This window comes from Podarcis melisellensis, assembly GCF_964234715.1.
Source record: "Podarcis melisellensis genome assembly, chromosome: 9".
NCBI lineage: Eukaryota > Metazoa > Chordata > Lepidosauria > Squamata > Lacertidae > Podarcis > Podarcis melisellensis.
The window spans coordinates 74,368,568-74,395,871 of NC_138541.1; the positions used below are offsets into that span (position 1 = coordinate 74,368,568).

At 46.9% G+C, this 27,304-nt stretch overlaps 2 protein-coding genes across 9 annotated transcripts in view; both read left to right on the forward strand.

Annotated features, from left to right (window-relative positions):
- The window catches only part of SH3BP2 (SH3 domain binding protein 2), a 31,111-nt gene extending 16,392 nt beyond the window's left edge, over positions 1 to 14,719 (forward strand). For all 4 annotated transcript variants that reach the window (XM_081925644.1, XM_081925643.1, XM_081925642.1 and 1 more), the window contains 9 exons: positions 553 to 623; positions 4,339 to 4,427; positions 6,410 to 6,475; positions 8,251 to 8,836; positions 10,091 to 10,220; positions 11,849 to 11,904; positions 12,358 to 12,439; positions 12,551 to 12,610; positions 13,636 to 14,719. In XM_081925644.1, coding sequence (XP_081781770.1) covers positions 553 to 623; positions 4,339 to 4,427; positions 6,410 to 6,475; positions 8,251 to 8,836; positions 10,091 to 10,220; positions 11,849 to 11,904; positions 12,358 to 12,439; positions 12,551 to 12,610; positions 13,636 to 13,773 — 1,278 coding nt within the window. In that variant the 3' untranslated portion in view covers positions 13,774 to 14,719. The remainder of the gene's footprint in view (positions 1 to 552; positions 624 to 4,338; positions 4,428 to 6,409; positions 6,476 to 8,250; positions 8,837 to 10,090; positions 10,221 to 11,848; positions 11,905 to 12,357; positions 12,440 to 12,550; positions 12,611 to 13,635) is intronic.
- A 3,383-nt stretch (positions 14,720 to 18,102) lies between these two features.
- ADD1 (adducin 1) overlaps positions 18,103 to 27,304 on the forward strand; it is a 47,878-nt gene continuing 38,676 nt past the window's right edge. For 3 of the 5 annotated variants that reach the window (XM_081925596.1, XM_081925595.1, XM_081925597.1), the window contains exon 1: positions 18,104 to 18,246. The gene's annotated coding sequence lies outside the window, so the exon portion shown is untranslated. Of the gene's footprint in view, positions 18,247 to 27,304 lie in introns of all 5 variants that reach the window. The other 2 variants (XM_081925594.1, XM_081925598.1) reach the window with 1 other exon arrangement.

Consider the following 27,304-nt stretch of genomic DNA (forward strand, 5'->3'; position numbering starts at 1 on the left):
ACTGAGATTCGAAAGACTAGAAAATGAAACAGAAGCAGGAAGGGAAAGTCCACTAGAGCGGAGGGGAAAGCAGTAGCTCTTTAGGATCCCAGTAGGGTGTCCAAATGACTCACTTATCATTCCCAGTTCTAACTTCACTCATTGGCTAAAAACACTGAAAGATGGGAGCAGCCAGGCTGGCATATGCCACAGAAATTGCTTAGAAGGGTGCCTGCATATTTTTCTTCATCACTTTCCTTCTAGTAGGGTGAGAAGTTTACTACTTCCTTTTTAAAAAATGAATGCTTAGGGTCTGTACTGCATTGCAGGCATGGGCCATAGTTCAGTTGTATCATTCGTACTATTAAAAATCTGGCCATGGGGTGAGCTTGGCCCCTGTGAGATTACTCCCCTGTATAAATCTTGTATAATAGTTGCTTTGAAAATACAAATTAGTTAATAGAATGTTACATGCTTCATAGCTGTTCGTGCAGTTATATCTTGGAAACATACCTGTTTCAAAATGCTTGTTGCTTACAAATCCTACCAAATAATGCATCATTTGTCTTTCAGGACTGGATGGCCTCACTTAGAAGAGAAATAGATCACTACCATGAGAAGAAGGAAACTATTACTGACTTAAGGTCAGCACATGCTGGCACAGGCATCATGGCAGAAGAGTGACAAGGAACTTGCCTTAAGCCGCCTTCCTCAGTCTGGTGCTTTCAGAAGCTTTGGGCCAACTCCTTTTTTCTCAGACCATTGGCCATGCTAGCTGGGGCTGATCTGAGTTCCAAAATATCTGAAGGGTGCCACACAGACTACCCCTAAAGTAGGGAGAATAATACATACCGTATTTTTCGCACCATAGGACGCACTTTTTCCCCTCCAAAAATGAAGGGGAAATGTGTGTGCGTCCTATGGTGCGAATACAGGCTTTCGCTGAAGCTGGAGAGCGAGAGGGGTCGGTGCGCACGGACCACTCTCACTCTCCAGGCTTCAGGAGAGCCGCAGCGCCAGTCCCACAAGGTCGGGGGACAGCGGGGAGGCGGAACACCACCATCCCGCTGCCTTCCGATGTGGTTTGGAGGCTGACGGCGGGGAGACGCGTGCTTCTCCCGGCCGCCAGCCCCGCAAGCTCCGGGGACAGCTGGGAGGCGCAGCGCGTCCTCCCTCTGTCCCCGGACCTGATCTGCAGGCGGGCGACGGGGAGAAGAGCGCTTCTCCCCGCCGCCTGCCCCGCAAGCTCCGGGGACAGCTGGGAGGCGCAGCGCGTCCTCCCTCTGTCCCCGGACCTGATCTGCAGGCGGGCGACGGGGAGAAGAGCGCTTCTCCCCGCCGCCTGCCCCGCAAGCTCCGGGGACAGCTGGGAGGCGCAGCGCGTCCTCCCTCTGTCCCCGGACCTGATCTGCAGGCGGGCGACGGGGAGAAGAGCGCTTCTCCCCGCTGCCTGCCCCGCAAGCTCCGGGGACAGCTGGGAGGCGCAGCGCGTCCTCCCTCTGTCCCCGGACCTGATCTGCAGGCGGGCGACGAGGAGAAGAGCTCTTCTCCCCGCTGCCTGCCCCGCAAGCTCCGGGGACAGCTGGGAGGCGCAGCGCGTCCTCCCTCTGTCCCCGGACCTGATCTGCAGGCGGGCCGCGGGGAGAAGAGCGCTTCTCCCCGCCGCCTGCCCCGCAAGCTCCGGGGACAGCTGGGAGGCGCAGCGCGTCCTCCCTCTGTCCCCGGACCTGATCTGCAGGCGGGCGACGGGGAGAAGAGCGCTTCTCCCCGCCGCCTGCCCCGCAAGCTCCGGGGACAGCTGGGAGGCGCAGCGCGTCCTCCCTCTGTCCCCGGACCTGATCTGCAGGCGGGCGACGGGGAGAAGAGCGCTTCTCCCCGCTGCCTGCCCCGCAAGCTCCGGGGACAGCTGGGAGGCGCAGCGCGTCCTCCCTCTGTCCCCGGACCTGATCTGCAGGCGGGCGACGAGGAGAAGAGCGCTTCTCCCCGCTGCCTGCCCCGCAAGCTCCGGGGACAGCTGGGAGGCGCAGTGCGTCCTCCCTCTGTCCCCGGACCTGATCTGCAGGCGGGCGACGGGGAGAAGAGCGCTTCTCCCCGCCGCCTGCCCCGCAAGCTCCGGGGACAGCTGGGAGGCGCAGCGCGTCCTCCCTCTGTCCCCGGACCTGATCTGCAGGCGGGCGACGGGGAGAAGAGCGCTTCTCCCCGTCGCCAGCCCCGCAAACTCGGGAGACAGCGGGAGAGGCGCAGCGCGCCCTCCCGCTGTCTCCCGACCTGGTTTGGAGGCTGGCGGAGGGCTTCCTCCTCCCCCAGCCCCGAAAGCTCCCAGAGCGATGCCAAAGCTGCGCGCAGCTTCGGCATGGCTCTGGGTCCCGTTCTGGGGGAGGGGGAAGCTCGGGCTTCCCCCGCCCCAGCCCCGCGTCTCCAGCCGGGAGACGGTTGCGGGGGGCTGCTTTAGCCCCGCGCGTGCTCTCCCGGCTGGAGAGGTGACGCTCGGCTATGGAGGCTCCTGCCATAGGCGCGCGTCACCTCTCCAGCCGGGAGAGCACGCACGGGGCTAAAGCAGCCCCCCGCGACCCTCTCCTGGCTGGAGAGGTGACGCACGCCTATGGCAGGAGCCTCCATAGGCGCGCGTCACCTCTCCAGCCGGGAGAGCACGCACGGGGCTAAAGCAGCCCCCCGCGACCCTCTCCTGGCTGGAGAGGTGACGCACGCCTATGGCAGGAGCCTCCATAGGCGCGCGTCACCTCTCCAGCCGGGAGAGCACGCACGGGGCTAAAGCAGCCCCCCGCGACCCTCTCCCAGCTGGAGAAGTGATCCGCGCCTATGGCAGGAGCCTCCATAGGCGCGCGTCACCTCTCCAGCCAGGGGAGCACGCACGGGGCTAAAGCAGCCCCCCGCGACCCTCTCCTGGCCTGAGAGGTGACGCGCGCCTATGGCAGGAGCCTCCATAGGCGCTCGTCACCTCTCCAGCCGGGAGAGCACGCACGGGGCTAAAGCAGCCCCCCGCGACCCTCTCCCAGCTGGAGAAGTGACGCGCGCCTATGGCAGGAGCCTCCATAGGCGCGCGTCACCTCTCCAGCCGGGAGAGCACGCACGGGGCTAAAGCAGCCCCCCGCGACCCTCTCCCGGCTGGAGAGGTGACGCGCGCCTATGGCCGCTGCTCCCTGACCTGCTCTTTGGGGCTGGTGGTGGGCTTCCCCCGCCAGCCCCAAAGAGCAGGTCGAAAGGAACCTGAAGCCTGGAGAGCGAGAGGGGTCGGTGCGCACCGACCCCTCTCGCTCTCCAGGCTTCCAAGGTAGCCGCCTGAACGCACCTTAAACGGCACATTGTTTTAGAACGGGAAAACAAAAGGGGGAAAATTCTCCCACTCTCTGCGCAGAGCCTCCTGCCGCTTCGCTGAAGGGGCGCTGGGCAGAGAGCAGAAGAATTTTTTTCCCTTGTTCTCCCCCCTCTAAAACAAGGTGCGTCCTATTGTCCGGTGCGTCCTATGGTGCGAAAAATACGGTACATACATACAGTGGTGCCTCGCAAGACGAAAAGAATCCGTTCCGCGAGTCTCTTCATCTTGCGGTTTTTTCGTCTTGCGAAGCAAGCCCATTAGTGGCTTAGCGGATTAGCCCTATTAGCGGCTTAGTGGGCTTAGTGGATCAGCTGATAAGCGGCTTAGCGGATCAGCTGTTAAGTGGCTTAGCGTCTTAGCGTCTCAGCTGTTAAGCGGCTTAGCGGATCAGCTGATAAGCGGCTTAGCGGCTTGGGAAAAAGGGGGGGGGAGGAAAAAACTCCTGCAGGAACTCACAAGACATTTTCGTCTTGCGAAGCAAGCCCATAGGAAATTCGTTTTGCGAAGCACCTCGAAACGCAAAACCCTTTCGTCTAGCGGGTTTTCCGTCTTGCGAGGCATTCGTCTTGCGGGGCACCACTGTACATACATACATACATACATACATTCTTTTATTATTGGTACCCTGCCCATCTGACAGGGTTGCCCCAGCCACACTGGGCGGCTTCCAACATATAGAAAAACATAATAAAACATCACACATTAAAAAGCTTCCCTATACAGGGCTGCCTTCAGATGTCTTCTAAAGGTTATATAATTACTCATCTCCTTGACATCTGGTGGGAGGGCGTTCCACAGGGTTGAAGAAGGCTGCTATAAAGTCTAAAATAAGAATGTTGCCTGTTAATACAATATCATTTTGTCAGTAACATAAGATATAAATAGTTTTCCAGTTACTTTGTATTTCCACAATCAATGTGCTCTAGTTTTTCTCTTCCCATAAGTCCAATGTACAAGTGCCATCTCTAAAACATCTCTCTCTCTCTCTCTCTCTCTCTCTCTCTCTCTCTCTCTCTCTCTAGTGATTCTGGTTCAGATGTTGACAGTTTCTATGGCTCAGTAGAACGACCCATTAATATACACTACTCTCAACATTCAGTGGAAAATTCAGGTAAGAAGATAATTTAGAAGTTCCCTTTTCATAAAGGTGATGCAGCTGGTTGACATTTTTCCTGTGGAGTGAGGCAGAGGGAAGAACCTTTCCAGTGGCTGGACCAGATCCTAGGTTCTCCAACAGGGCTACTTTGACAGGTGGGTGGGCCTACCCACCATCAATCACCTGACTTCACCTTGGATCTTCCTCTGCAGCATAGCTAGGACTCAAATGCTGCTTGCAGTCACTGCTGGTCAGTTGACAGGTGATGACTTCAAGCTCTGCATTATGGAGTTCTCAACATGGAACTCTCTAACACAGCCAATCCCCACAGGCTTCTTTCACTGGCGATCAGCTGATTGACTGTGGCAGCAAGCCTCTCCTGCCAAGGAACAAACAGGAGCACACGTTAAGCCTCCTGATCATTTGTTGGCAGCCACACTCCTTAGGCACAGCTGCCACCTGTACTTCCACAGACAGCAATGAGTGCAGGAAAACCTCCGAAGTGGATGATGCCCTTTGTGGGAAGGCAACCCTGTCCAAATCAGGTTTGACTTAACAGTTGTATTCCACCTTTCCAACAACAATGTTGAGCTCAAAGCTGCTCACAGTAATAGCGATAACGTTTTAAATTAGCAACTGTTACAATCACTATAACCATATCAAAAACATGATAGCATATAAATAAGGCAGAAAACAAACCATAAAAACAAACTGTTAATGCACTTTAATATGAACTCGTAGTGATTCAAAAAAATATCAGAAATGGCACCAGCTCTGGGGCAGTTGATATATTCTCTCTGGGAAGGGAGAATTCACTTTTCCAGGCAGCAAAGTTTTTCTTAGGTTTTAGTCTCCGCTTCTGTTTCACCCTCAAATAAAGAAACGATGTTGTTTTTTGGAAGGGTGGGGCAACAGGTTCCAAAGAAGATCCAGATTGTCTATATCTTTTCTCCATGCGAGAAGCTCAGGAGCATCCTTCCCACAGTCCCTTTGGACTGGCTTCCTTCTCTCCTCCCAGGTGCACAAACCCCAGGCAAAGAAGAGCCCTAGAGCTCTTGCCCTTTGGCTCACCCCAGAGAACTTGTACCACTGCCAAGGCTTGAACTCTTAAAGGTACATGGAGGGAAAGAGAACAGACAGAGTCCCTAATTAGTAGCAAAGCTCAACATGAATGTATCATGGCTGTCCCTAACATGGTGAACTTCATGTTATGGATCATGAAGAAACAAGTTGAAAATGAAATAGTGAGACCACAAGTGAGACCACACTTGGAATACTGTGCCAGCTCACCTGGAAAACAGGTACTATAGAGCTGGAAAAGGTTCAAGAAATGACAGCCAAAACAATCAAGTAACTAGAGCTCCTATGAGGAAAGGTTGCAAAATCTGGTGCTTTTTAGTTTAGAAAAAGGCAATGGGGGGTACATGAGAGGGGCGTTCAAGATTATGACTGTTGTGGAGAAAGTGAGGAGAGAGAAGCTTTTCTCCATCTCTCATAACACTAGAACCTGGGGTCATCCAATGAAGAATGTTGGAAGATTCAGGACAGATTCAGAAGCGGTAATGGTGGTCACCAATGTGAATGGCTTCAAAAGACGGCTAGGCAAATTCCTGAAGGATAAGGCTATGCTGCACTTCCACTGGCGGAGGATGCATGTTGCTGGCCACCACAAGTCAGGAGAGCACTGTTGTAATTGGCCCCTTGTGGAATTCCAGTTGCCCACTGTGAGAATAAGAATCTGGACTAGATGGGCCTTTGTCTTGATCCAGCAGGGCTTCTCTTCTGTCTTTATGTTGGTTGCTTGCCTTTTAAAGGGGCACTGCAGTTTTACCATCCCCAAAGCAAGTTTTGAGAGGCCATGTATAAAGATGTGAGCAGGCATTGTGTCATTTCCAGCCCAATCATGTTTTCCTCTGGCTGGGCAAGCTGCTGCAGAGCCCCTGACGTACTTACAAGTAACTTTGCTGTGCTATTTAATGCATTACCTTGATTTTCAGATTATGACCAGGATGAAGATGATGAATATTTACAGCCAGATAACTCGGATGGTATAAAGTGTGAAGGTATGTGGAACTAGGAAGTTACATCTCCACAGAAACCAGATTGATGATTTTCAGAAATCTGGCCTGTAACTAATTAGTGCAATTTGTTGGTGCAAAGCTTGAAATAAATGAAGAGATTTATTGGTACTTGGCAACAGGAGAAAAACCGTGGGGGTTTAATGAAAATAATATCTATAGCAGGAATGGCTAAAGTTACATCCACCATTGGTAAACCATTTGGCACCCACAGCCCAGCAATGAGTGTGTGTGGAAAGCGGGTGTGACTACCCTAGACTTTCACATGTGCGCACTTGCATGAACACATAGCTCCTCATTCTCAGTATATCACCGCCTCCCTGCCTATCAAATGGGCCAATTCCCATACCTATCAGGACACTGGGTTGGGTAGACAGATTTCAAACTCTCTACCTATCTTAGCATTGTCTACTCTAAACTTTTGCTTTTTGCTGCCACTGATAAAAATCAGGTTAGCATGCCAGAGAAATGTTGATTCCAGTTGGGAGGAAGGGACACAGGAAGAGTCACCTCATGCACCTTGCTCTTTGTGTAAATCATGCTGCACTCAGCCTGCCAAACTGAGGTGAGCTAAGAGAAGTGCTATGTCTCCCTTCTGGTGAGGAGAGGAGTCTACCCTTCTCCATTCCAGCAATGCTATACTTTAAAGGGCGATCTCAAAGGATGAGTATGTGCATGCAGTTTGTAAGTGATCACCGCTGCAGGTGGCCCTCAGGGTCAAAAAGGGTGCTCACCTCTGTGCTGAAGAAATACATTACTTTAAAAAATAATAATAATCCAAATATAAACAAGGAAAAGAAATGATTAACAACACGAACAATGCAGCTGCAACTTACATTAAGCATATAATGTATACTTACACAGTGGTACCTTGGTTTTCGAACATAATCCGTTCCAGAAGACTGAGTTCTGAAACTTTTGAAAACTGAAAACTCAGTAGTTGACAGCTAGGCCTCAGGATCTTGCACTCAGCAGAAGCCGCGTGGCATGTTCGACTTCTGAGGCACGTTCAAAAGCCGAAGCATTTACTTCTGGGTTTATGGCATTCAAAAACTGAAATGTTTGTCAACAGAGACATTCAAAAATCGAGGTACCACTGTATAAGCAATGTCAGTTCCCAGCTACACCTGCCACTCTCTAGGCATGCTGCCTTCTATTGTAAGTAATATATTGAGATAAGCTAGATCCTGCTTCTGAATTAAACTAGGTTTCCCAATTAGTCAATCGCACAACCCTTTTAAAAGAACAAATAACTTTCCAAGTCTCCTCAAATGTGACTTGCAACATCTGTGTTGAAGTCTTGATCACTAAAATCTCAAATTGTACCTCTGTCACTCATTCTTCCCACAAAATATAACTTTGGGATACATCCTGAAGTGTCTTTCCTTGCATACCAGATAATGGTTTGGTAACTGATGAGACTCAAATTGAGCACTTGGACTAGAGATGTGGCCTGCTGAGTGATGGCCAGATCTGGACCATGCCCCTTCCTTCTCTGTCACTCCCAGGGTCTGTGACTTACTCTAGATTACATACTAAACGGACTGTAATGCCACTAACGTCTTGAATACAGTTTTTAAAGTGGTTGTTGTCACTTGCTCTAATTTCTGCATCTCTGTCCTCTATTCTTGCCTCGTGGCATTTCCCCCTCTCTCCCATCTACAATTTAAATGACCTTTAAATAAATTTGTCAGATTCTCCTCTGAGTAGAAGACACTTCCATTTAAATGACGGGCTTGTTCTGCTTCTTTTTTACACAGATCATGTGGTATCTCCACCAGTGTACCCGCCTCCTCCGGTTCCATCGCCGGGAAAAGCTTTCTTTCCAGAGACAAAAGCACACTCGTTCTCCGGCAGGTGTGGTGTGCCGGTGCTTCCAGCGCCCTCCCTGAAGAAAAGCTTAACGGATGTGAGGCCTGAAGTCCTCTTAAGCAGGAGAGGAGAATTCCCTTTTCAGTGCCAAGCAGAGCATGATGTGAGACCCCACCCAGCACGTCATCAAATCACTAACCAGGGTCCACCAGTGCCTCCTATTCCTCTGGCCAAAAAGCCCACCTACCTCACAGAGAGTTGCTCTTCCTCAGGTATACGTCTGCCACTGACCTGCACTTTACGTACTGCTGAAGAGAGTCAGAGGTTTAAAGAGAAAAAACTTCCTGCGCAAGTGCCTCCTTCATTGCCAAGCACCAAGCCCAAATTACCACAGTATCTTGTGACTACACCGGTAAATACCCAGGCACCAAGGAAACCTGGACTTTTGACACCAAAAGTACCAGCTAAGCCTCAAGTGCCTTGTGAGAAACCACGTGTGCCTGTTTCTAAACAAGAGAATCCTTTGCCTCCACAGTAAGTTGGAAAACAAATGTGTATTGATCATGTTGGAGATTCTGATGTTAATTCAATTATGTGGTAGTAATTCATTTGCCATTCCCCCAAATCCTTGCCTTGGAATGGAAAGCTGCCAGAGCAGTCTTGCAAACAATTTGCTGAGTTACCAACCTACAAATAATGCTCACAGTCTGCTTATAGATAAACGTGTGAATAGAAAAAAAAAACCTTTTAAAAGCCCATTATAACCTCAGATTTTAGTGGTGGTGGTGGGTGGAATGGATTAAAAAACTAAGTTGTCCCAGGAATGCAAAATTTAAAAACACAACACAAAGGGAAAACATTCGTGAAATTTTTTTCTTACTATTTTTTCTGTTGATGTAACGTCAGAGGTGGCAGAAGAACATAATTTTTTTAAGCCCCTGCTTGCTGCTGCTGCTGCTTCACAGATTCTAACAAATGGCAAAATACTGCAGTTTTTCCAGGCTGCTGACTAAACCCCTGTCTTGGTTGCCTGAATTCGATTCCTGATTGATTGGTGACTGTATTTGTGGTCCCCTAATCCTAATTAATGGGATGCGGGTGGCGCTGTGGTCTAAACTCTAAACCACTGAGCCTAGGGCTTGCCGATCGGAAGGTCGGCGGTTTGAATCCCCACGACGGGGTGAGCTCCCGTTGCTTGGTCCCAGCTCCTGCCAACCTAGCAGTTCAAAAGCACGTCAAAGTGCTAGTCGATAAATAGGTACCACTCTGGCGGGAAGGTAAATGGTGTTTCCGTGCACTGCTCTGGTTTTGCCAGAAGCAGCTTAGTCATGCTGGCCACATGACCCAGAAAAACTGTCTGCGGCTCCCTCGGCCAGTAAAGCGAGATGAGCGCCGCAACCCCAGAGTCGGCCACGACTGGACCTAATGGTCAGGGGTCCCTTTACCTTTAATGCTAATTAAACATCTGGAATGGCTTTAGATAGTTAGCTTTCAGACATTGTTCCCAGGCATTCTAGGGTCCCTTGGAAGTTTTACTGGGAGTTTCTCAATGGAAGATCAACAATGGTGAGCAAAGCGACTTGTCTGCTTTTGCCAATTTTTGTCTGCTGTGTGCAGCCACAAGTGTTACGTGTGTATTTATTGCTTGCATTGCATTATTCAATTCATATGCTTCAGTTATGAAGACTCAGTAGATCTATCCCAGGCTCAGTTCATATGAAGCACTGGGCATACGTGAATCTCCTTACGTAATCTGTTAACGATGTAATACTTCCTTTCTAATTTCAGTTTAGACTCTGCTTCTCCTAGAAGATCTTCTCCAGACGGACAAAGTTTCCGAGTTGCCTCATTTGAGAATCCACTATTGCCTTCAAAATCAGACTTATCTGGAGAAGAGTCCGATGGTGACTATGAAAAGGTAAGGCAGCTCATTCCGTAAGATTGCTCTGCTTTATACAGTCCTATCCTGTTGGCTGGTACCAGAACCCTGATATACCTTGTATTTGGAATTGATGGGCAAATCATCTAATGATCTTTAAACAAGCAGAACGGCTTCATATGTTACTGAGTGGCTACAGCAAAAGCACTTGTAAAGTAGGAGTATACACTAAATTCACATGCAGCTCACCGTGACATTACCTTTGCATCAAAAAATTGCAGTGGTATTATTTATTATTATTATTTATCAAATTCATATGCCACCCTTCATCTGAAGATCACAGGGCAGTTTACAGTCTAAAGTTGTTGGACACCCGACTCTCACCAGCCCCAGCCAGGATAGCTAGTGGTCAAGGATGATGGGAGGTGTAGTCCAGAAACATCTGGAAAATCGATGCAGTAGGAATGTTGTAAAGTGTGTCACAGTATTCAAGTATGCAGTCCATAGTGTTTGAAAATGTGGGCTTGTACTTGCAGCAAGTAGCAGATTAGGACAAGAAAGTAATTGCAAGTGTAAGTAGTGGCAAATGGCTTATGACCGCCACCGTTGACCTGAAGGGTACGGCTGGCTAGCCGTCTCTCAGTCCACAGCCTCAAGCCCCTTAAAGATCTAGCTCCAGAAGGTAAGCAGGGAGCCCACCCTTACGAACCCTGGACAATAGATCCTACCAATGCCAAGCAAATCCGGTTCTGAACCTTTGCCACACGATAAGCCAACTCAAGTGGGGTGGGGGGAAGGCCAAGCATTTGGTAGATGTATGCAGGATGTTGATTCCGTAAGTGGCTGCAGACAAAGTCTCGTGGTGATTACAGTCCTAAGAGACACGGAGGAGGGACAGAGTTTGGCAGCAGCAGCACCAAGTCCATGCTTGGTGGCAACTCACCCTCTCGCAAGCCTGGCACAAAGAGGGCACTCTGCCAGGCTTTTATTGAGTCAAGGGACGCAGGTGGCGCTGTGGGTAAAAGCCTCAGCGCCTAGGACTTGCCGATCGAAAGGTTGGCAGTTCGAATCCCCGCGGCAGGGTGCGCTCCCGTCGCTCGGTCCCAGCGCCTGCCAACCTAGCAGTTCGAAAGCACCTCTGGGTGCAAGTAGATAAATAGGGACCACTTACTAGCGGGAAGGTAAACGGCGTTCTGTGTGCTGCGCTGGCTCGCCAGATGCAGCTTGTCACGCTGGCCACGTGACCCGGAAGTGTCTGCGGACAGCGCTGGCTCCCGGCCTTTAGAGTGAGATGAGCGCACAACCCTAGAGTCTGGCAGGACTGGCCCGTACGGGCAGGGGTACCTTTACCTTTTTAAGTCAAGTTACAGAATTGTTGGTACTGTGGCATCTGCCTTTTATTATTTTGGGGCAGCATTCTGCATTTCCTGTAATTTGGCATTGAAGACATATAGTAATAAAAACTTGCGTTGATGAAGTGCCAGCCAACTCATAATTCAACTCCCATAATGTTGCCCTGATATCACATATGCTTCCCTATGTGTGTGATTTGGGCTTCATCCACAGATGGGTGTGGTCACGTGTGATCATAAAGTTGCTTTTGATAGGCATTTACCTATTGTACTCTTTTTATTCTTTTGGCTTGACAACCCTTTTTTTTCATACAGGTTGAGCTGCCTAATTCAGTATATGTGAACACCTCTGAATCCCTTGAAGTTGAAAGGTAAAATACATTTATTGCAAGCCATTGTGGTATGTTGATATTTCCTAGTGCTTGCTGCAAAAATCAGTCAGAAAAAGGGATGGAAAACTGAGGGGAAATAGCTGCTGGCAAAGGGCTGAAAACCAGAATTCTGGGCACTTAATACGTACTGATATGTACTATTGTAGTATTGATTATTGGGTGCCGAGAGCTTTGAAGATGGGATCCTGTGGCAACTTATGACTAGATTAGGTTGCTCTCATTGATGTGCAGTATGTATCTGTTTTCCATAATGGGCATGTTGTGGTTTCCTCAAATATCCGTGTTCTGAGTGGCTATGCAAATCTTTAACCTGTTCTGAAAATGAGTGCTGTTGCTGAAAATTCATTTGGCAGGTTTGTTGTAATAGCCATATTGAAGCTTGTTTTTGTTGTTTCGAAAAAGTAACAATTCAGTATTTTCCTACAATTTTAGGATGTTCAGATCAGAAAACCCCACAGGACACCCGAAAAGTGGATTATTCTGTATTAGGAATTCATCCACAAATCCTGGCAAGGTAATAAACCAAATTGTAATAATTTTGTTCGCAATATACCAACTGGGAAGATGTTTGGGACATGGTTGGTGTTGTAAGGTGTTTATCTTGATTTTTTCCACCTCCTTTAAGGTATTGGTTGTATGGGATGAATCTATTGGGAAAGTGAGAAACTACAGAATCTTTCAACAGGTGGGTAAAAACATGGTTTGCAACTATTCCCTTCTGTTTTATGTGTTTGATTAAAATATTATTCACTGTGCTTCTAAACTAATCTTCCTCCACAGAGTTTGGATTACAGTGGTACCTTGGTTTTCAAACGTAATCCATTCTGGAAGACCGTTGGACTTCTGAAACGTTTGAAAACTGAAGCATGCATTTCTGGAAGCATTTACATCCAAAAAAACTCAAAATGGAAGCCATGTGGCACGTTTGGCTTCCCAAAAGTGTTAAAAAACCGAAGCAGTTACTTCCGGGTTTTCAGTGTTCGAAAACCGAAATGTTTGACTTCCAAGGCGCTCGAAAACCGAGGTACCACTGCATAAGGAGATGTAGAAGGGCCTCATCTGATTTTTCAGATTTAGGTCTTCGTATGTTTGAAGGGAAAGGGACGTGGGTGGCGTTGTGGTCTAAACCACTGACCTCTTGGGCTTACTGATCAGGTGGTTGGCAGTTTGAATCTTGGGCTTCAAGATTCACCGACAGAAGGTCGGTGGTTCGAATCTCCGCGTCCTGTTGCTCAGTCCCAGCTCCTGCCAACCTAGCAGTTCAAAAGCATGCCAAAAAGTGCAAGTAGATAAATAGGTACTGCTCTGGTGGGAAGTTAAACGGCGTTTCCATGCACTGCTTTGGTTTCGGTGTTCCATTGCACCAGAAGCAGCTTAGTCATGCTGGTCACATGACCTGGAAAAACTGTCTGCGGACAAACTCCAGCTTCCTTGACCTGTAAAGCAAGATGAGCGCCGCAACCCCAGAGTTGTCTGCGACTGGACTTAACTTTAAGGGGTCCTTTACCTTTTTTATGTTTGAAGGGAGGAAATGCAGTATTCTGATCTGAACATTAACCAGAATTAGGCTTGCGAACATTATGGAGTGTAGCCAATTAGTTATGTTTTGCAGTATGTCAGAGTTGCTCTGAGTTGTATGTCTGTTGTATTGTCATGGAATGTTCCTGCGGTGGTCAGTGACTTCAAATGTCCATTTTACTTCCGCAACAGGACTCAAAGTTTTACCTGGAGGCAGATGTTGTGTTTCTAAGCCTTGGAAGTCTGGTTGAGCACTACGGCAGCCATGTCTTGCCCAGCCACCGTAATCTGGTCCTCAAATTTCCTTACGGCTGTTCTGGACCCAGGTGACAGACCTACCTAATACACTCTCGCTCTAACACCAAGCACAGTTATGGAATCCTAGGACACAACTGTTGACCTTCCTAATTAATGAATGGTTATAGACTGATATCCCCTCCCCCCTCCCCCTGTGCTTTTCATAAAGAGTCTGGACCAATTTCAGAAGAGGGCTGAAGACACCTAACTTGAATGGGTCATATGGACAACTAACAGAGCTACTAAGAGACATGTCTAGAAGCAAAGCACTAATGGCTTCTTGCTATGTGTTTTCCTGGCTGATTTTTGACTCATCACTGGTGCTTGACAAAGTTTTAAAATAGTTTATAATTTAGCTGTAAATAACACAAAACTGCACCATAATACAAACCATACATGAATGTGCTTTGTCACTTTTGCTTTGTCACAATTGTGATATTTTAAGGGCATTTGGACCCCCTAGGCCTCTAGACCCTCATAATAATTATCAAAGTAAGCACCAGTCTCTCTCACTCTTACACGCATCACACAATATTGTTGTATTTTGTTCTGCTTAATTAGTTACAAAGCACCTCTGTGCAAGGGTAACCGTGTGAAAATTCAGCTGATGCCAAATTGTAATTTTGGAAAAATCTACCAGGAATATTGACGTATATGCACTTTTTGATATTATCACCAAATAGTTAAGTTAAAGAAATGTGTTGACCATATGATTAACCATAAGTATTAACCCAATGAATAAATAGAATGGCAACTTGTTTTTAACATGCAAATTAATGTGAAAAATAAGGGTTTTTAATGTCCTGTATTTCATTATTTTTATATTGTAAGAACTATACCAACAAACTATGGCTCTTATGAAAGAAGAACTCTACTGAACAGGGTTTATATAAAGATTTCTCAATCTGTGATTTGTATTGATACATCTGTGATGTTCCTGTATAATTATTTTGTTCAATATTAAGTCAACAGTGCTATACTACATATTTCACAATGCATTCATTAGAATTTTGCTATGCAAGAGGCATGTGTGCCATGTATGTCTTGAAGGCAAGGCATTTCTGTGGAAGTTGTGTCGTATCAAGGTAAGGGAGACTTTCTGCACCAAGTGCTGAATGCAAATGCTTCAAAGATGCTTATAACCAAATCAGTACATCAGACTGAAGAAATGGTTCAAGTCATGGCCATATATAACAAGCATGAGTTACTTAACATAGATAGTAGTTATGTGTACACAGACCACATATGCACCAAATTTTAATTTAATCCTGTTCAGGTATAAAGAAAATACTGTTGTATGCTATTCCTATATAAAATATTCAGGAAACACATTTTTTTTCCTTTTTGAAGGAAGTCTTTGGAAATCTTCAACCCAAGGGAGCACAGCTACCTAAGCACTGGGTATAGAACCTTGTGGCATCTTTAAAGACCAGCATATTAATTGTAGCACCAGTGGCTGCTGTTCCCACTCACTTTGCTCACAAACTGCCTATGTCCCAGAAAAGCCACCCACTCCTAGCTTATTCCTTGCCATCCCCACCCCTTACAGCTTGCCAACTCCCCTATCCCCTTAGATCCCCTATCCCCTTAGATCTCACCAAGCCTCCCACCCACCCCACAATAGGCAAAGGATGAAGGACCTTTGGCAGGACAAATAGGACAGGTGGGTGGAGCAAGTCACCTGTCAAACATATGACATCATGGTTAGGAGAGCTTTAAACTGAATCCTCAGGATGAGGGAGACAATATTTCAGAGGATGGGGACACCAAGTACTGGGAATAATAACTTCATTGATGGACAGGAAACCGGGGTGGTGCTACAGGAACCTGCTAATATGCAATAAAAAACCCAATATTGAAGCAGCTGGAGGGAATGGCTTATGGTTACAGTTGCCTCTATATTAGTGCACAGAGCATAGGAAATAAACAAGATGAACTTGAGCTCTTAATGCAGGATGTCAAACATGATATAATAGGCATAACAGAAACCTGGTGGCATGAAACTCATGACTGGAATGTGGTAATAGACATATAACCTATTCAAAAGGAATAGACCAAACAGGAAAGGAGAAGTATTAGCATTAGTTTACAATGAAAAGGAAGTGTTGGCTTGATGTTTGAAGTCATGTGGAAATAGTTGAGATATTCTAGAGAACCAATATCCAAGACAAATGGATTACGTATAGGTATATTACAGTGTTAAATATTAGTTTCCCTGTTCAAAAACTGCATGTCAGGTGCTTTTAAAACAAAACCAGCAACCTCCTCCTTATGTGTGGTGTCTTTGCCACCCACTGCCCCAATGGCAGCCACCTCAGTGGCTCCCTGGGACAGTTTCCAACAGTCCATGTTCTTGAGACACTGTGGACAGTAGTGGATTCCACTGCAGATGTCATGACTTCCATTCTCAGTCCAGAATGCCGGACAGATGCTGTGAAAAATTTGTCGGAAGCCGCTGGTTCCTTGTATCCTTTAAGACCCTGTCCATTTCCATTGGGTAATAATCAAGACAATGTATACTCACCATCCACTGATCTTTTGAATTGGCAAGAAAGAAATCACTTTAAACACTTTAAAAAACACTAAAACAATGACTAATGTGTTGTGAGTGAGCTAACAAACTGCAATTCTGGCTAGATTTGGTAGTTCCTGCTACTCAGCCAGCATAGCATCCTTTGTTCTCCCTAAAATGTTCTGCTCATTATGACAATTGCTATTTTTTCTTTGGTTCTTTGTACTACCCACATCTTGGGGCTGTCCTTGAAGACAACTCAGGAACTTCAATTGTTCCAAAATGTACCGGCCAGATTAGTGGCTGGGCCTTCATATAAAGGTAAAGGGACCCCTGACCGTTAGGTCCAGTCATGGACGACTCTGGGGTTGCGGCGCTCATCTCGCTTTACAGGCCGAGGGAGCCAGCGTACAGCTTCCGGGTCATGTGGCCAGCATTATTAAGCCACTTCTGGCAAACCAGAGCAGCACACGGAAATGCCGTTTACATTCCCGCCAGAGTGGTTCCTATTTATCTACTTGCACTTTGAGGTGCTTTCAAACTGCTAGGTTGGCAGGAGCAGGGACTGAGCAACGGGCGCTCACCCCGTCGCAGGGATTCGAACCACCGACCTTCTGATTGGCGAGTCCTAGGCTCTGTGGTTTAGGCCACAGTGCCACCTGCGTCCCGTGGGGCTTCATACAGATATCATATAACTCCTGTTTTAAACAGCTGCACTGGTTGCCAGTTTGTTTCTAGGCCCAATTCAAGGTGCTCACGTTGATGTTTAAAGCCCTGAATGACTCAAGCCCCACATACCCGAAAGTCCACCGCCTCCCTTACAGACCTTCTTGGGTGTTAAGATCAATAGCCAGGGACCTCCTGGTAGTTCCTCTGCACTCATAAATTCAATGGGGCGGTGGCGGTGGCTTGGGTTTGTGCCTCCTCTGCGGCAGCCCCTAAACTGTGGAACTCACTCCCCATAGGTGTCATCTGACACCTTCATTACACAGCTTTTGGCAAATGCCAAAGATCCAGTGGCGTAGCATGGGTTGTCAGCACCCGGGGCAAGGCAAGTAATTTGCGCCCCTAACCCGTGGATTTGTGCCCCCTAACCCTAACCTAACCCTAACCCCCAGATGTTGCGCCAGATGTTGTTGTATCTGAAGAAGTGTGCATGCACACGAAAGCTCATACTGTGTATCTGAAGAAGTGTGCATGCACACGAAAGCTCATACCAAGAACTGACTTAGTTGGTCTTTAAGGTGCTACTGGAAGGAAATTTTTTTGTTTTGACTATGGCAGACCAACACGGCTACCTATCTGTAAGAGGGTAATAAATTCTGCTGCTACTACTAACTTCCACTGCATAGGGAATACGATGCCTTTCTTTTCTGTTAGTATGCCTCCTTTATTGTTTTTGTGTTTAGCTTTGTAAAATCCCTTTTTAGACACAGCTTCCACGGCACTGCATTAGGCTGCAGAGTGTTACCCACCCACCGCCTGTGCTTGCACTTTAATTGCTGGGTATTACTTTGAAAAAACAACGTTTAAGGAGGTAGTTCGTTTCTTTAAAAAATAATAATTCCGCCTTCACGTCAACATTTCGCCTGAATGCGTGGGCGAGAAGCTGCTGCACCGGATTAAGAATCCCGGGTTCTTCCCTTTGTCGCCTCCTGCTCTAGGAAATGGCCCCCGAAAGGACCCGGCGCATCTCCGCAGCAGAGCGCGGACTCCCTAGTCTTCCTTTATAAGTCTACGGTCCCAGAAGGCGGGTGGGCGGGGCCTTTCCCCCGCAGGACCGGCCAATCGGCAGGCGGCTTGCTGGGGACGCGGGCGCGCTCCAATGATTGCCGCGCTTATTGGCCTGCGGACCCTTCAAAGCCGCACCCTGGCGCGGCGGAGAGAGGGCGGGCGGGCAGGGGAGGCGTCTGGGGTCGGTTCGGCTGAGAAAGGCGCGTCTGTGGCGGATCCGTCCGGGGCTGCGGCCGCTTCCTCGTCTTCAGGGGAGGGAGGTAAAGAAGAGCCCGCCGCCTTCGCCGCGTCCTCGCCTCCCCTGGGGCTCGGGAGGGGGGGGGCGGCCCCACAGAGAGGGAGGGAGGGAGCTGCCGCCCCCCCCGGCCGGAGCGAGTCGAGGGGGGGCGCCTTCTCCGGCGTCGGCTCCTTCGGGGTGGGGGGGGGCGCCCCGCTCCGCTGCTCGACAGGTGACTCCTCCCACCCCTCCCTCCCCGCCGAGAAATGCTCGGTGTCTGTGGGGATCTCTGCCCCCCCCGGTGCGCTGAGGGAGCCCCGCAGGCTCGGGTCGCGTCCAATGCAGGGGGTGGAGCGGCCTCTCTTCTGCAGCGAACACCCCCCCCCCCCGAGACGGGGCTGTAGACGAGCGAAGCCCTTCTGGCGGCGGCAGATGCTCTAGGGCGCCGTTCTTGCCGTTATGTTTGTAGCCCGCCTTTTCCGTCGCGCGGCCCCCCTGCCCAACCCCCTCTTTTTTGTGTCAGGTCCCCCCCCCCCCAGCAGCAGATTGAATACTTTGCCGTGGGGGGTGGGGATTTCTTCCAGCTGGCGAGAGGGGGGAAGCCTCCCCGCAGGAAGAGGGGGAGGAGGAGGGGGCTGGCTGGCTGGCCTGCCACTTTCCGCAGTTGTGTCCCGCGTCCGTTTTCCCAGGGCCAGAGCTGGGGCCCCCACTGGGCCTGCTGGTTGGGAAGCTGCTTAAGTGCCTGCAGAGCAGGCCCTGCACTTCTGGCTCGAGCGGCAGCAGCTGCAGCTCTCCCCCCCCCCCCAGTTCGCTAAAAGAATTTGTGTCCTCCTGCAGATCTCGGGGGTCTCCAAGTCAATGTGGCAACACTGCATGGGTGGGCCTGCTTTAGATGCATTGTAGCATGCTATGTTAGAAACGGTGGTGGGACCCCCCCCCCCTGAACCTTGGAAGTAGGGATCGGGCCCTTCAGTTGTTCCATCCCCCCCTTTCCCGCCTCCCACAGTTGCTCAGCATCCAGTGCTCACTGAGGCATGCTTCGTTTTGGAGGCTTCTCTGCAGGTGCATCTCTTACCTCTCTTTATTTTGTGGGGGAGTGGGTGACTGCGCTTGTCCCCAAGCCCAGAACATTAACTGTTTTATTTGTCCACTGATGACTGCTTGCAATGCTTCTGTGCCCCAGGACATTTTAAAAATAATGGAAGTGTTCCATCTAGAGAATGAGATGCTTGTCTGTACTGTGTGCTCACATACCTCTGCACGTACTGAACTCGTCCTCTTGTTCCATGTACTGTACTAGTTTATATTTTTATCTTCTCCCTTTCCCACTTTTAAGGATTCCTTCACTTCTCGGACTCTGAACATTTTTGGTCTTTGAGTTACTTTGGGGCTGTTTCTCCCCCCCCCCCGCCCCCCAATACTTCGTTCTTTGACTCTGAGGCTTCAAGTTCCTTCTGGTTGCTTATAAGCAGTGGTGTTTAGCTGCATAAACATAGACACTTTAAAGACTTGAACTGGTTTTTCTGCCTGTTGTATCAGTTGTAATGTGCTGTGCTATATGTGGTGAGGTTTTTAATTGTCTTTCTGTTGCTGTTTTATTGCATTGCAATTTGAATTCCATATAATTCAATTGGTAAGTTTTCTGCACAGACACACATACCTCCCAAATGAAACTTGTGGACCTGAAGGCAGGGACCTTGCAGTTGTGAAGCTGGAAAATGGCTTATTGGGTTTATTTCCAGGGAGAGGAACAGGAGCTCCTTTTGGTGTTGGGCAGTTGATATTGCATTGCCAGAAGCTAAACGAATCCTAGGGCTGCAGTTATTTCTATGTGGAGATAGCCAAATGATATTAATAGCCAACTGTCATATCTCTAAAATGGGGGACGTTTAGAAAAGGGCCCCTGAATAACATAACTACTCTATTTTTCAGACATTTCATACAAAATACTGCATTCTGCCTTACAGAAGGTAAGAGACCTGACCTATGGTCAGGTCCACTACCTGACCATAGGTGGCTGACATGCAGAAACTGAGTGGAGAGACTGCTCAGCGTACAAAGAAGCTATTAGCTGGTAACATCAGCATAGATCAACTTTGCTATCCCCTGGATTAGTGAAGGAAATCTCTTTGTTCCTAATTGAACTGGGTTAGTTTGTGGTTTATACCCAACCTGTATTAGCATTCTTAAGTGTTTTCTTTTTAATGTGTAGTCTGCTTTTTAACTATAGTAATATTTAAAACATCTTTGATTACAATAATTAACTAAAATAACTTAGTGCAATTATTCTTTCCTATATGTAGTAAACTGGCACCATTATTAGCTTTTGGGCACCAGGCTTTTGGTAGTTAGCATGTACAGTGGGGGAATGAAATCTTCATCTAAATCTTCATTAAAATCTTTAGGCAGGGCCCTGGGTGTGGTGTCCTTAGAAAGAAGCCTCGTTTTTCAGCTTTGGATGCTTGCTTGCTTCAATTAATAGCTAAGAGAACTGAGCGAGCATTATCCTACAGGAAGGGTAGCCAGTGTGTTTCCTCCGTTGGACTGCAACACCCCTCCACCCCAGCAGAGGCCAGTAATAATAATTATTTATTTATTGTACACCGCCCATCCGCTCTGTGGCCAGGTATGATAGGTGTTGTCCAGCAACATCTGAAGGGCAGCATGTTGGGTATTCCTGTTCAATAGAGTGAAAGGCTCTGTTTCTCCTGTGTCCACAGCTTTTTAAAAATTTGAACTATCAATAGCAAAACTTAAAAACCTCCTTTCACCTCATTCCCCTGCCAGAGCATGCAGGGCCTGACACCACATTGACACGTGACTTTGCAAAACCTGAACAGTAACAGATTAATTTGAAACTAGCTAATGATGATTTCTAAAGCTGGCTTGTTTAAACTGTGTTTGTTACTAGTTGCAGGTGTGGGTGGCATGGCAAGCTGTAGTTAACAAAGCATGAAAGCATTTTGGGTTGTCATATTTTGAAGAGCAAAACAAAGGACACATTTGCCGGCTTATACTTTTAACTATGGATTGCTATGACTACTCTCATTTTAAATGCCCCTACTATACGTAGGCTATAGAAGCTGTGATATATTGCTAATAGCAATGTTCTTAACTTTCAACAATAAAATAATACAAACAATTGGTACCCTATATGAAACTCCTATATTGGTAGAAATATGAGCAAATACCTCATGGTGTGTCACTTTCAGATGCACTTTGTAGATAAGATCTTGTTGAACAACTGCTTATTGCTTAAGAGGCCACAACTATTTGTTTTCACCGCACCCCAGGCTAAAAAACAGTAGAGCTTATTCAAAAAGGCTGCAAGTCATCTGATAATTTGACAGCCACTTCTACACTGCCACTTTAGTGCACTATTATAGTGCCCAGACAATAGACAATGGAGCAGTTACTTTTGCACCATGTAGCCACCTCTGCATAAGACTGCATGCGGTCTTGCAGCAGGCAGCTGCTCCTCCGTTGCCTGAGGCTCAGGGGCGCTGTTTGCTCCTCGTTTTAACTTGAATCAGATGGTGTCCATGACCCCCCCTTTCCTTCCTACCCAACTGCCTTGCACACCTCCATCCTAACAGTAGTTGGGGGGTGGGGTGGGGAGAGAAGAGATGGTAGGAAGAGAGGGTAAATTGAGGTGTGAGGCACAACTGGCAGAGCAGCAGAACCAATTATGGGAAGGGAAGGAACTGGCTGAGTCAACGTGAGGTGCTCTTCATTGTTCTCCACCTGCCCTCCGCCCACCTTTCTTGCTCGCGTGTGAGACTGGGAGGGGACTTAGTGGGAGCTGTGCTGCCCACCCACAACAGCAAGGTGCTGGTGTGGATTCCTGATGTTTCCCTCCTTTCTCACACTTCAACAACAGCAACAAAAATTCTGAACATTTTGCCAAATTCTAAAAATCTACCCAGACAGAAAATTTACCCCTGAAAAAGAGGAAGTGTCCAGGAAAAACTGGACATATGGCAGTCCTAATTCATACTCCTCTTCCTTACTGCGCAGGAGGAGGGGTTGGGAGAACCTGAGAACCTGTGCTTTGTGTGCTATCCAAACATGGCCTGTGTCTTCCATTACTATCTCCTTTAACAGGTTTAAACTATTATTGCATAAGTTACAGGTAGGTAGCCGTGTTGGTCTGCCATAGTTGAAACAAAATAAAAAAATTACTTCCAGTAGCACCTTAGAGAGTACCTTGTGTGCATGCACACAAAAGCTCATACCAGTAACAAACTTAGTTGGTCTCTAAGGTGCTACTGGAAGGAATTTTATTATTTTATTATTGTATAAGTTAGACTGGTTGTTTAAAAGCCTTCTCCCTCCCCAAATACACTTATCAACTCTGATCTTTTTAACACAGCTCTTCATATGCATCACAGTACCATTTGAAAATTGCAGTGGCTGCTTTCTTGAAACTTTTCCATGTTCTTTTCAAATTTCCACTTTTATAATTGTCCTTAACTTCGGCTAGATGTTACTGCACACACTTAATGCTTTGACACATCTGTATTGTGTTAAAATGCATGTTCCATGTCTGGAAAGAACATAAGCCTTGTAACTTAATCTTTTCTCTTTCTTTGTCAGTTTTTAAATATATCATTTTCTTGGCCTTCATTCAGGGTGGAGCTTTTGGCTTGAAGGCGCAGGGAGGCTGCGTTTCAAAGAGTCTCTTGTTGAAAGTAAAACGCCTAAGTAGAATGCTACAGAAATTGAAGATCTTTTCCCTTAAGGCATAAATTTTATCTACGCTGTTGGTTTAGAAGGGCAAATGCTCTTTAATTCAGAGGCTTTCTTAAAAGAGGTTTTTCTTATTTTATTGCAAATCATACATGTGCATGCATGTAAACATGTGGAGATCTCTGGATGCCAGATTGCCGACTGACATCTCCATCTGGCTGGCCCTCCAGTTTTCTTAAGCAGGTGAGCCGAATAGCTTAGATCCATTTCTTTAAGAGTTTATATGCATTTATATCCCACCTTTTTCTCCTAGGAGTACATAGTCATTCCCCTCCTCAGTTAATCCCTATAATGACCCTGTGAGATAGGTTATGAGGCTGTGCCTGGCCCACGGCCACTCAGTGAGCTTCATGACTTAGTGGGATTTTGGACCCTGATCTCCCAGGTCCTAGTCCGACACTTTAACCGCTTCACCACATTGGCTACCTAAAATAGTTCTATGGGGCAGCTCTATAAATTAAGTGGGTAAAGAAATACGGGGAAGGCAAAATGTCACTAAGAGAAGGATCTGACTCTCGAATCTCGAATTAATTTTATTCTGGATTGTTTTATTTGATGTTTCAATGTGTTGTAAATGGCTTTGAGATTTTTCGTTAAAATATAAAGTGGTATAGAAATGAACAACAAAAATGTTACTGCACAAAAAAGTGCATAGACATTCCGTTGTGGAGACTGCACTCTGCACTTACACTCCTCCTTCCCCCTTTTTTCAACTCTGCCTTGCTCACAGGTTGCCTTCATTTCTATGCCGCTGCCTCTTTTCTATTCTGTAGCTTTCTTTCTGCACCCCCTCATTCTCATATACTGTACTTTATTGCGTCTTTCAGGTGAATCTTAAGCAGGCCTGTCGGCTAGCATGTTCAGTTAGAGAAGTTGCTGGATGTTGTGCTTGTATGGACGTTTGCTTGTTAATAAAATAATTTCTAAATTCATTGAATCTGGAATTTCATGTTGAAGACATCATAATGTACTAAGAGTGAAATACATGATTGTGGGAAGGCACAATCCCACTTTCACGCTCAGTGTCACCCCCTGCTCACTCTATTCACATTTCTGCCATTGTTTAAAATCACTACATTTTCTCCATTATTCATGTCTCTGCTGTTGTTTAGAACCACCATTTTCAAACCTGCCTTCTATTTTGCTTCTTCCCCCACCCTGACATGATGCAAATCCAGGATTGCAATGAGGCACCTGGCAGTGATGGCAGAAATACTTCATTAGAAAAACAAATTGTATTGGTAGAAGTACTAATCAATGTTCTAATTAGACATCTGAATCCATCAAATAACCAATTAATACAATAGCAGGGATTCATAAAAAATGTAGCGTCCATAATTTGGCTAATGAAGCCCAAACTTATTTGCCAGAAGACTATGTTAGGACTATGTTAGGACACATCTACCAGCTGAGGAAGGGATGCGGGTGGTGGTGTTGTCTAAACCACTGAGCCTCTTGGGCTTGCCGATCAGAAGGTCAGTGATTCGAATCCCCGCGATGGGGTGAGCTCCCATTGCTCAGTCCCAGCTCCTGCCAACCTAGCAGTTCGAAAGCACACCAGAAGTGCAAGCAGATAAATAGGTGCCGCTCCGGCAGGGAGGTAAACGGTGTTTCCGTGCGCTGCTCTGGTTTCGCCAGAAGCAGCTTAGTCATGCTGGCCACATGACCCAGAAAAACTGTCTGCGGACAAACGCCGGCTCCCTCGGCCTGTAAAGCAAGATGAGCACCACAACCCCAGAGTCGTTTGTGACTGGACTTAACTGTCAGGGGTCCTTTATCTTTTTTTTTACCAGCTGAGGAAATACTCAGTGGGTAACAATCTCCAGCATTATACCATCAATTTCTAGTATATATGGGTATTGTGTTGTCCTCCAATGTATTTTATAGCTATACATTCATTCGATTTAATGAAGTTATGTATTAATTGAGATATTTCTAGTTTAATGAATATGTGAACATATTTTAAAAATTAGTTGTGATTCAGTGGTTTTTTTTCTTTCACTTTTTTAGGGCTAGTGGTAAAGAGTTTTATTAAAACTCCAGTTTTTTAATGCATGGATTTTGTCCAGTAACATATCTATTTTAATTCACTGTCATTCATTGCAAATGTGAAAGAAGAATGGCAAGTTTTTTTAAGAAGCAGGAATTAACAGTCCTTTTGTTGTGTATTTCCATAGGCTTTGGAGTCCAATTTAGCTGCAGTCCTATATCTACTTACCTGGGAGTAAGTCAAGTAGTTTTTCAGCCTAAAGCACTGTAGTGCTCTCCCAATAGGTCTTGGAAAAATCTGGTTTTTTTTAAATAATCTGGGTTTGATATTCAGTCATGTAGCCAGATTTTCTTCACTTGAGACTCAATCCTAAAATGTTCTTTCAGCCGTTTCTGGCTACAAGTGTTGACTCCTCACCACATTCCTTTTAGCACTGCAGCCCTTTGCACACTAATGTGGGAGTAAACTCCATTGATAGCAGTCCACAGCAGCCCTTGCCAAGGTCACTATGGTTACGGCCCCTCTCTGTTCTGGAAAGTGTTACTTCCTTCATTTCTGGCAAACACGAATGAGCCAATAATATGAGGATCAGTAAGGCTTTAAAATTGGTTGTGCTAATTACCTTACATTCCAAAGGTTTGGAAATTCAGGAAGCTAGGGAGTTTCTCTGAAAGAGTGTGGGGTGGGGTGGGCAGATAGGAGAGACCAATTACATTTTCTAATCAGCTATTGACCACAGTATCCTTCTGGATCTTCTCAGAGGGTTGGGAGTTGGGGGCACTGTTAAACAGTGGTTCTGCTCCTTCCTCCTGGACCATGTCCAGAAAGTGGTGGGGTGAGATGAGTGTTCAGACCCCTGGGTGCTCACTTGTGGGGTGCCTCAGGGCTCCGTTGTCTCCCCCTTGATTTTTAATATCTATGAAACCACTGGGAGAGATCATTGGGGTTTGGGCTGGGTGTTCATCAGTATGTGGATGATACCATCTACAACTAACCCAAAATGCGGCTGCTGGACTGGTGACTGGGAGCAGCTGCTGGGACACTGGTCCTAAAAGATCTACATTGGCTCCCAGTACATTTCCAAGTACAATTCAAAGTGTTGGTGTTGACCTTCAAAACCCTAAAGGGCCTCAGCCATGTATACCTGAAGGAGTGTCTCTGCCCCCATCATTTAGACACTGAGGTCAAGCTCCCAGGGCCTTCTGGAGGTTACCCCACTGCAAAAAGTGTAGTTACAGGGGAACCAGGGAGAGAGCCTTTTCAGTTGTGCCCACCCTGTGGAACACCCTCTCATCAGATGTCAAGACATTAAAAACTACATGACTTTTAGAAAACATCGGAAGGCAGTCCAAGTGGCCAGGGCAATCCAGTCAGATGGACAGGATGCAAATAATGAAAATATTGTTATTACTGAAGTTTTCATAATTCCTCATTTCTCACACCCTCCAATGTTAATTTTCCTATGGCTTCTCTGCCAAGAAAGCAAGGATTGCCATCTTTATTTTAATATGGTGGCTTCCTCATCTACAAGGACCCTCTTAAATAGGATTGGTAATTAACTGAGTCCCAGATTTAAAACAGAGATGTCATCTTTTAAACAACTGCACTGTATATTTCTTTGATGGTTTGTTTCTTGCAGTTCCTGCCAGTATAAGAGCTTTGAGAACTGGGTTGTCTGCATTAATCCCCGCAAAGCACTCCAGTGGTGCCAACCCCATTCATTAAATTTGAGCGTGTTCTGATCTTTGAACAGTCTGCTAACAAACTGATTTCTTTTATTGACTGCTGGCTTCCTGTTATGGTGCCGGCTTCCCCTTCAATTTAGCTGCAAATGTCCAAAATGGAAAGAACACAGTGAAATGAAAGCATGATAAGGATAGACAATAAAGAAATTGTTCAACCCCTCGCCCCCACCAATATATATACAAGAACCAAAAAAAAAAAAAAAAACCATTTGAAATGTAACAGCAACATAGTTTTACATAACACTGATCACTGTGAACTACTCTAATACTGAAGTAGAAGCCATATTCTAAGCCCTGTTCAGATACTGCTGCACTCTGATAATAGTGTGTAATCTGTTGTGGCTGTGTTCTAAGGACACAGTCCTGAACCTCCGAAGTTGATGGGGAGGGGTGGTTGAAGAAATACTGGTGGGAGGTGTATAGCCCACCTGTGCTGGAGACACCAAGATCTGCCCTAGCAGGTTGGAAGCTACCACCGGAAGTAAGCCAGAATGTTTTATGGTGTTGTGTAGGATTTGAATCCATGGCATCTTAAAGCCCCATCTTCGGTCCTTCTGGCATCTGCCAGGCAGAAGGTTGAAAGGAAAACACTTTCAACCTTCTCCTGGTAGAAGCCA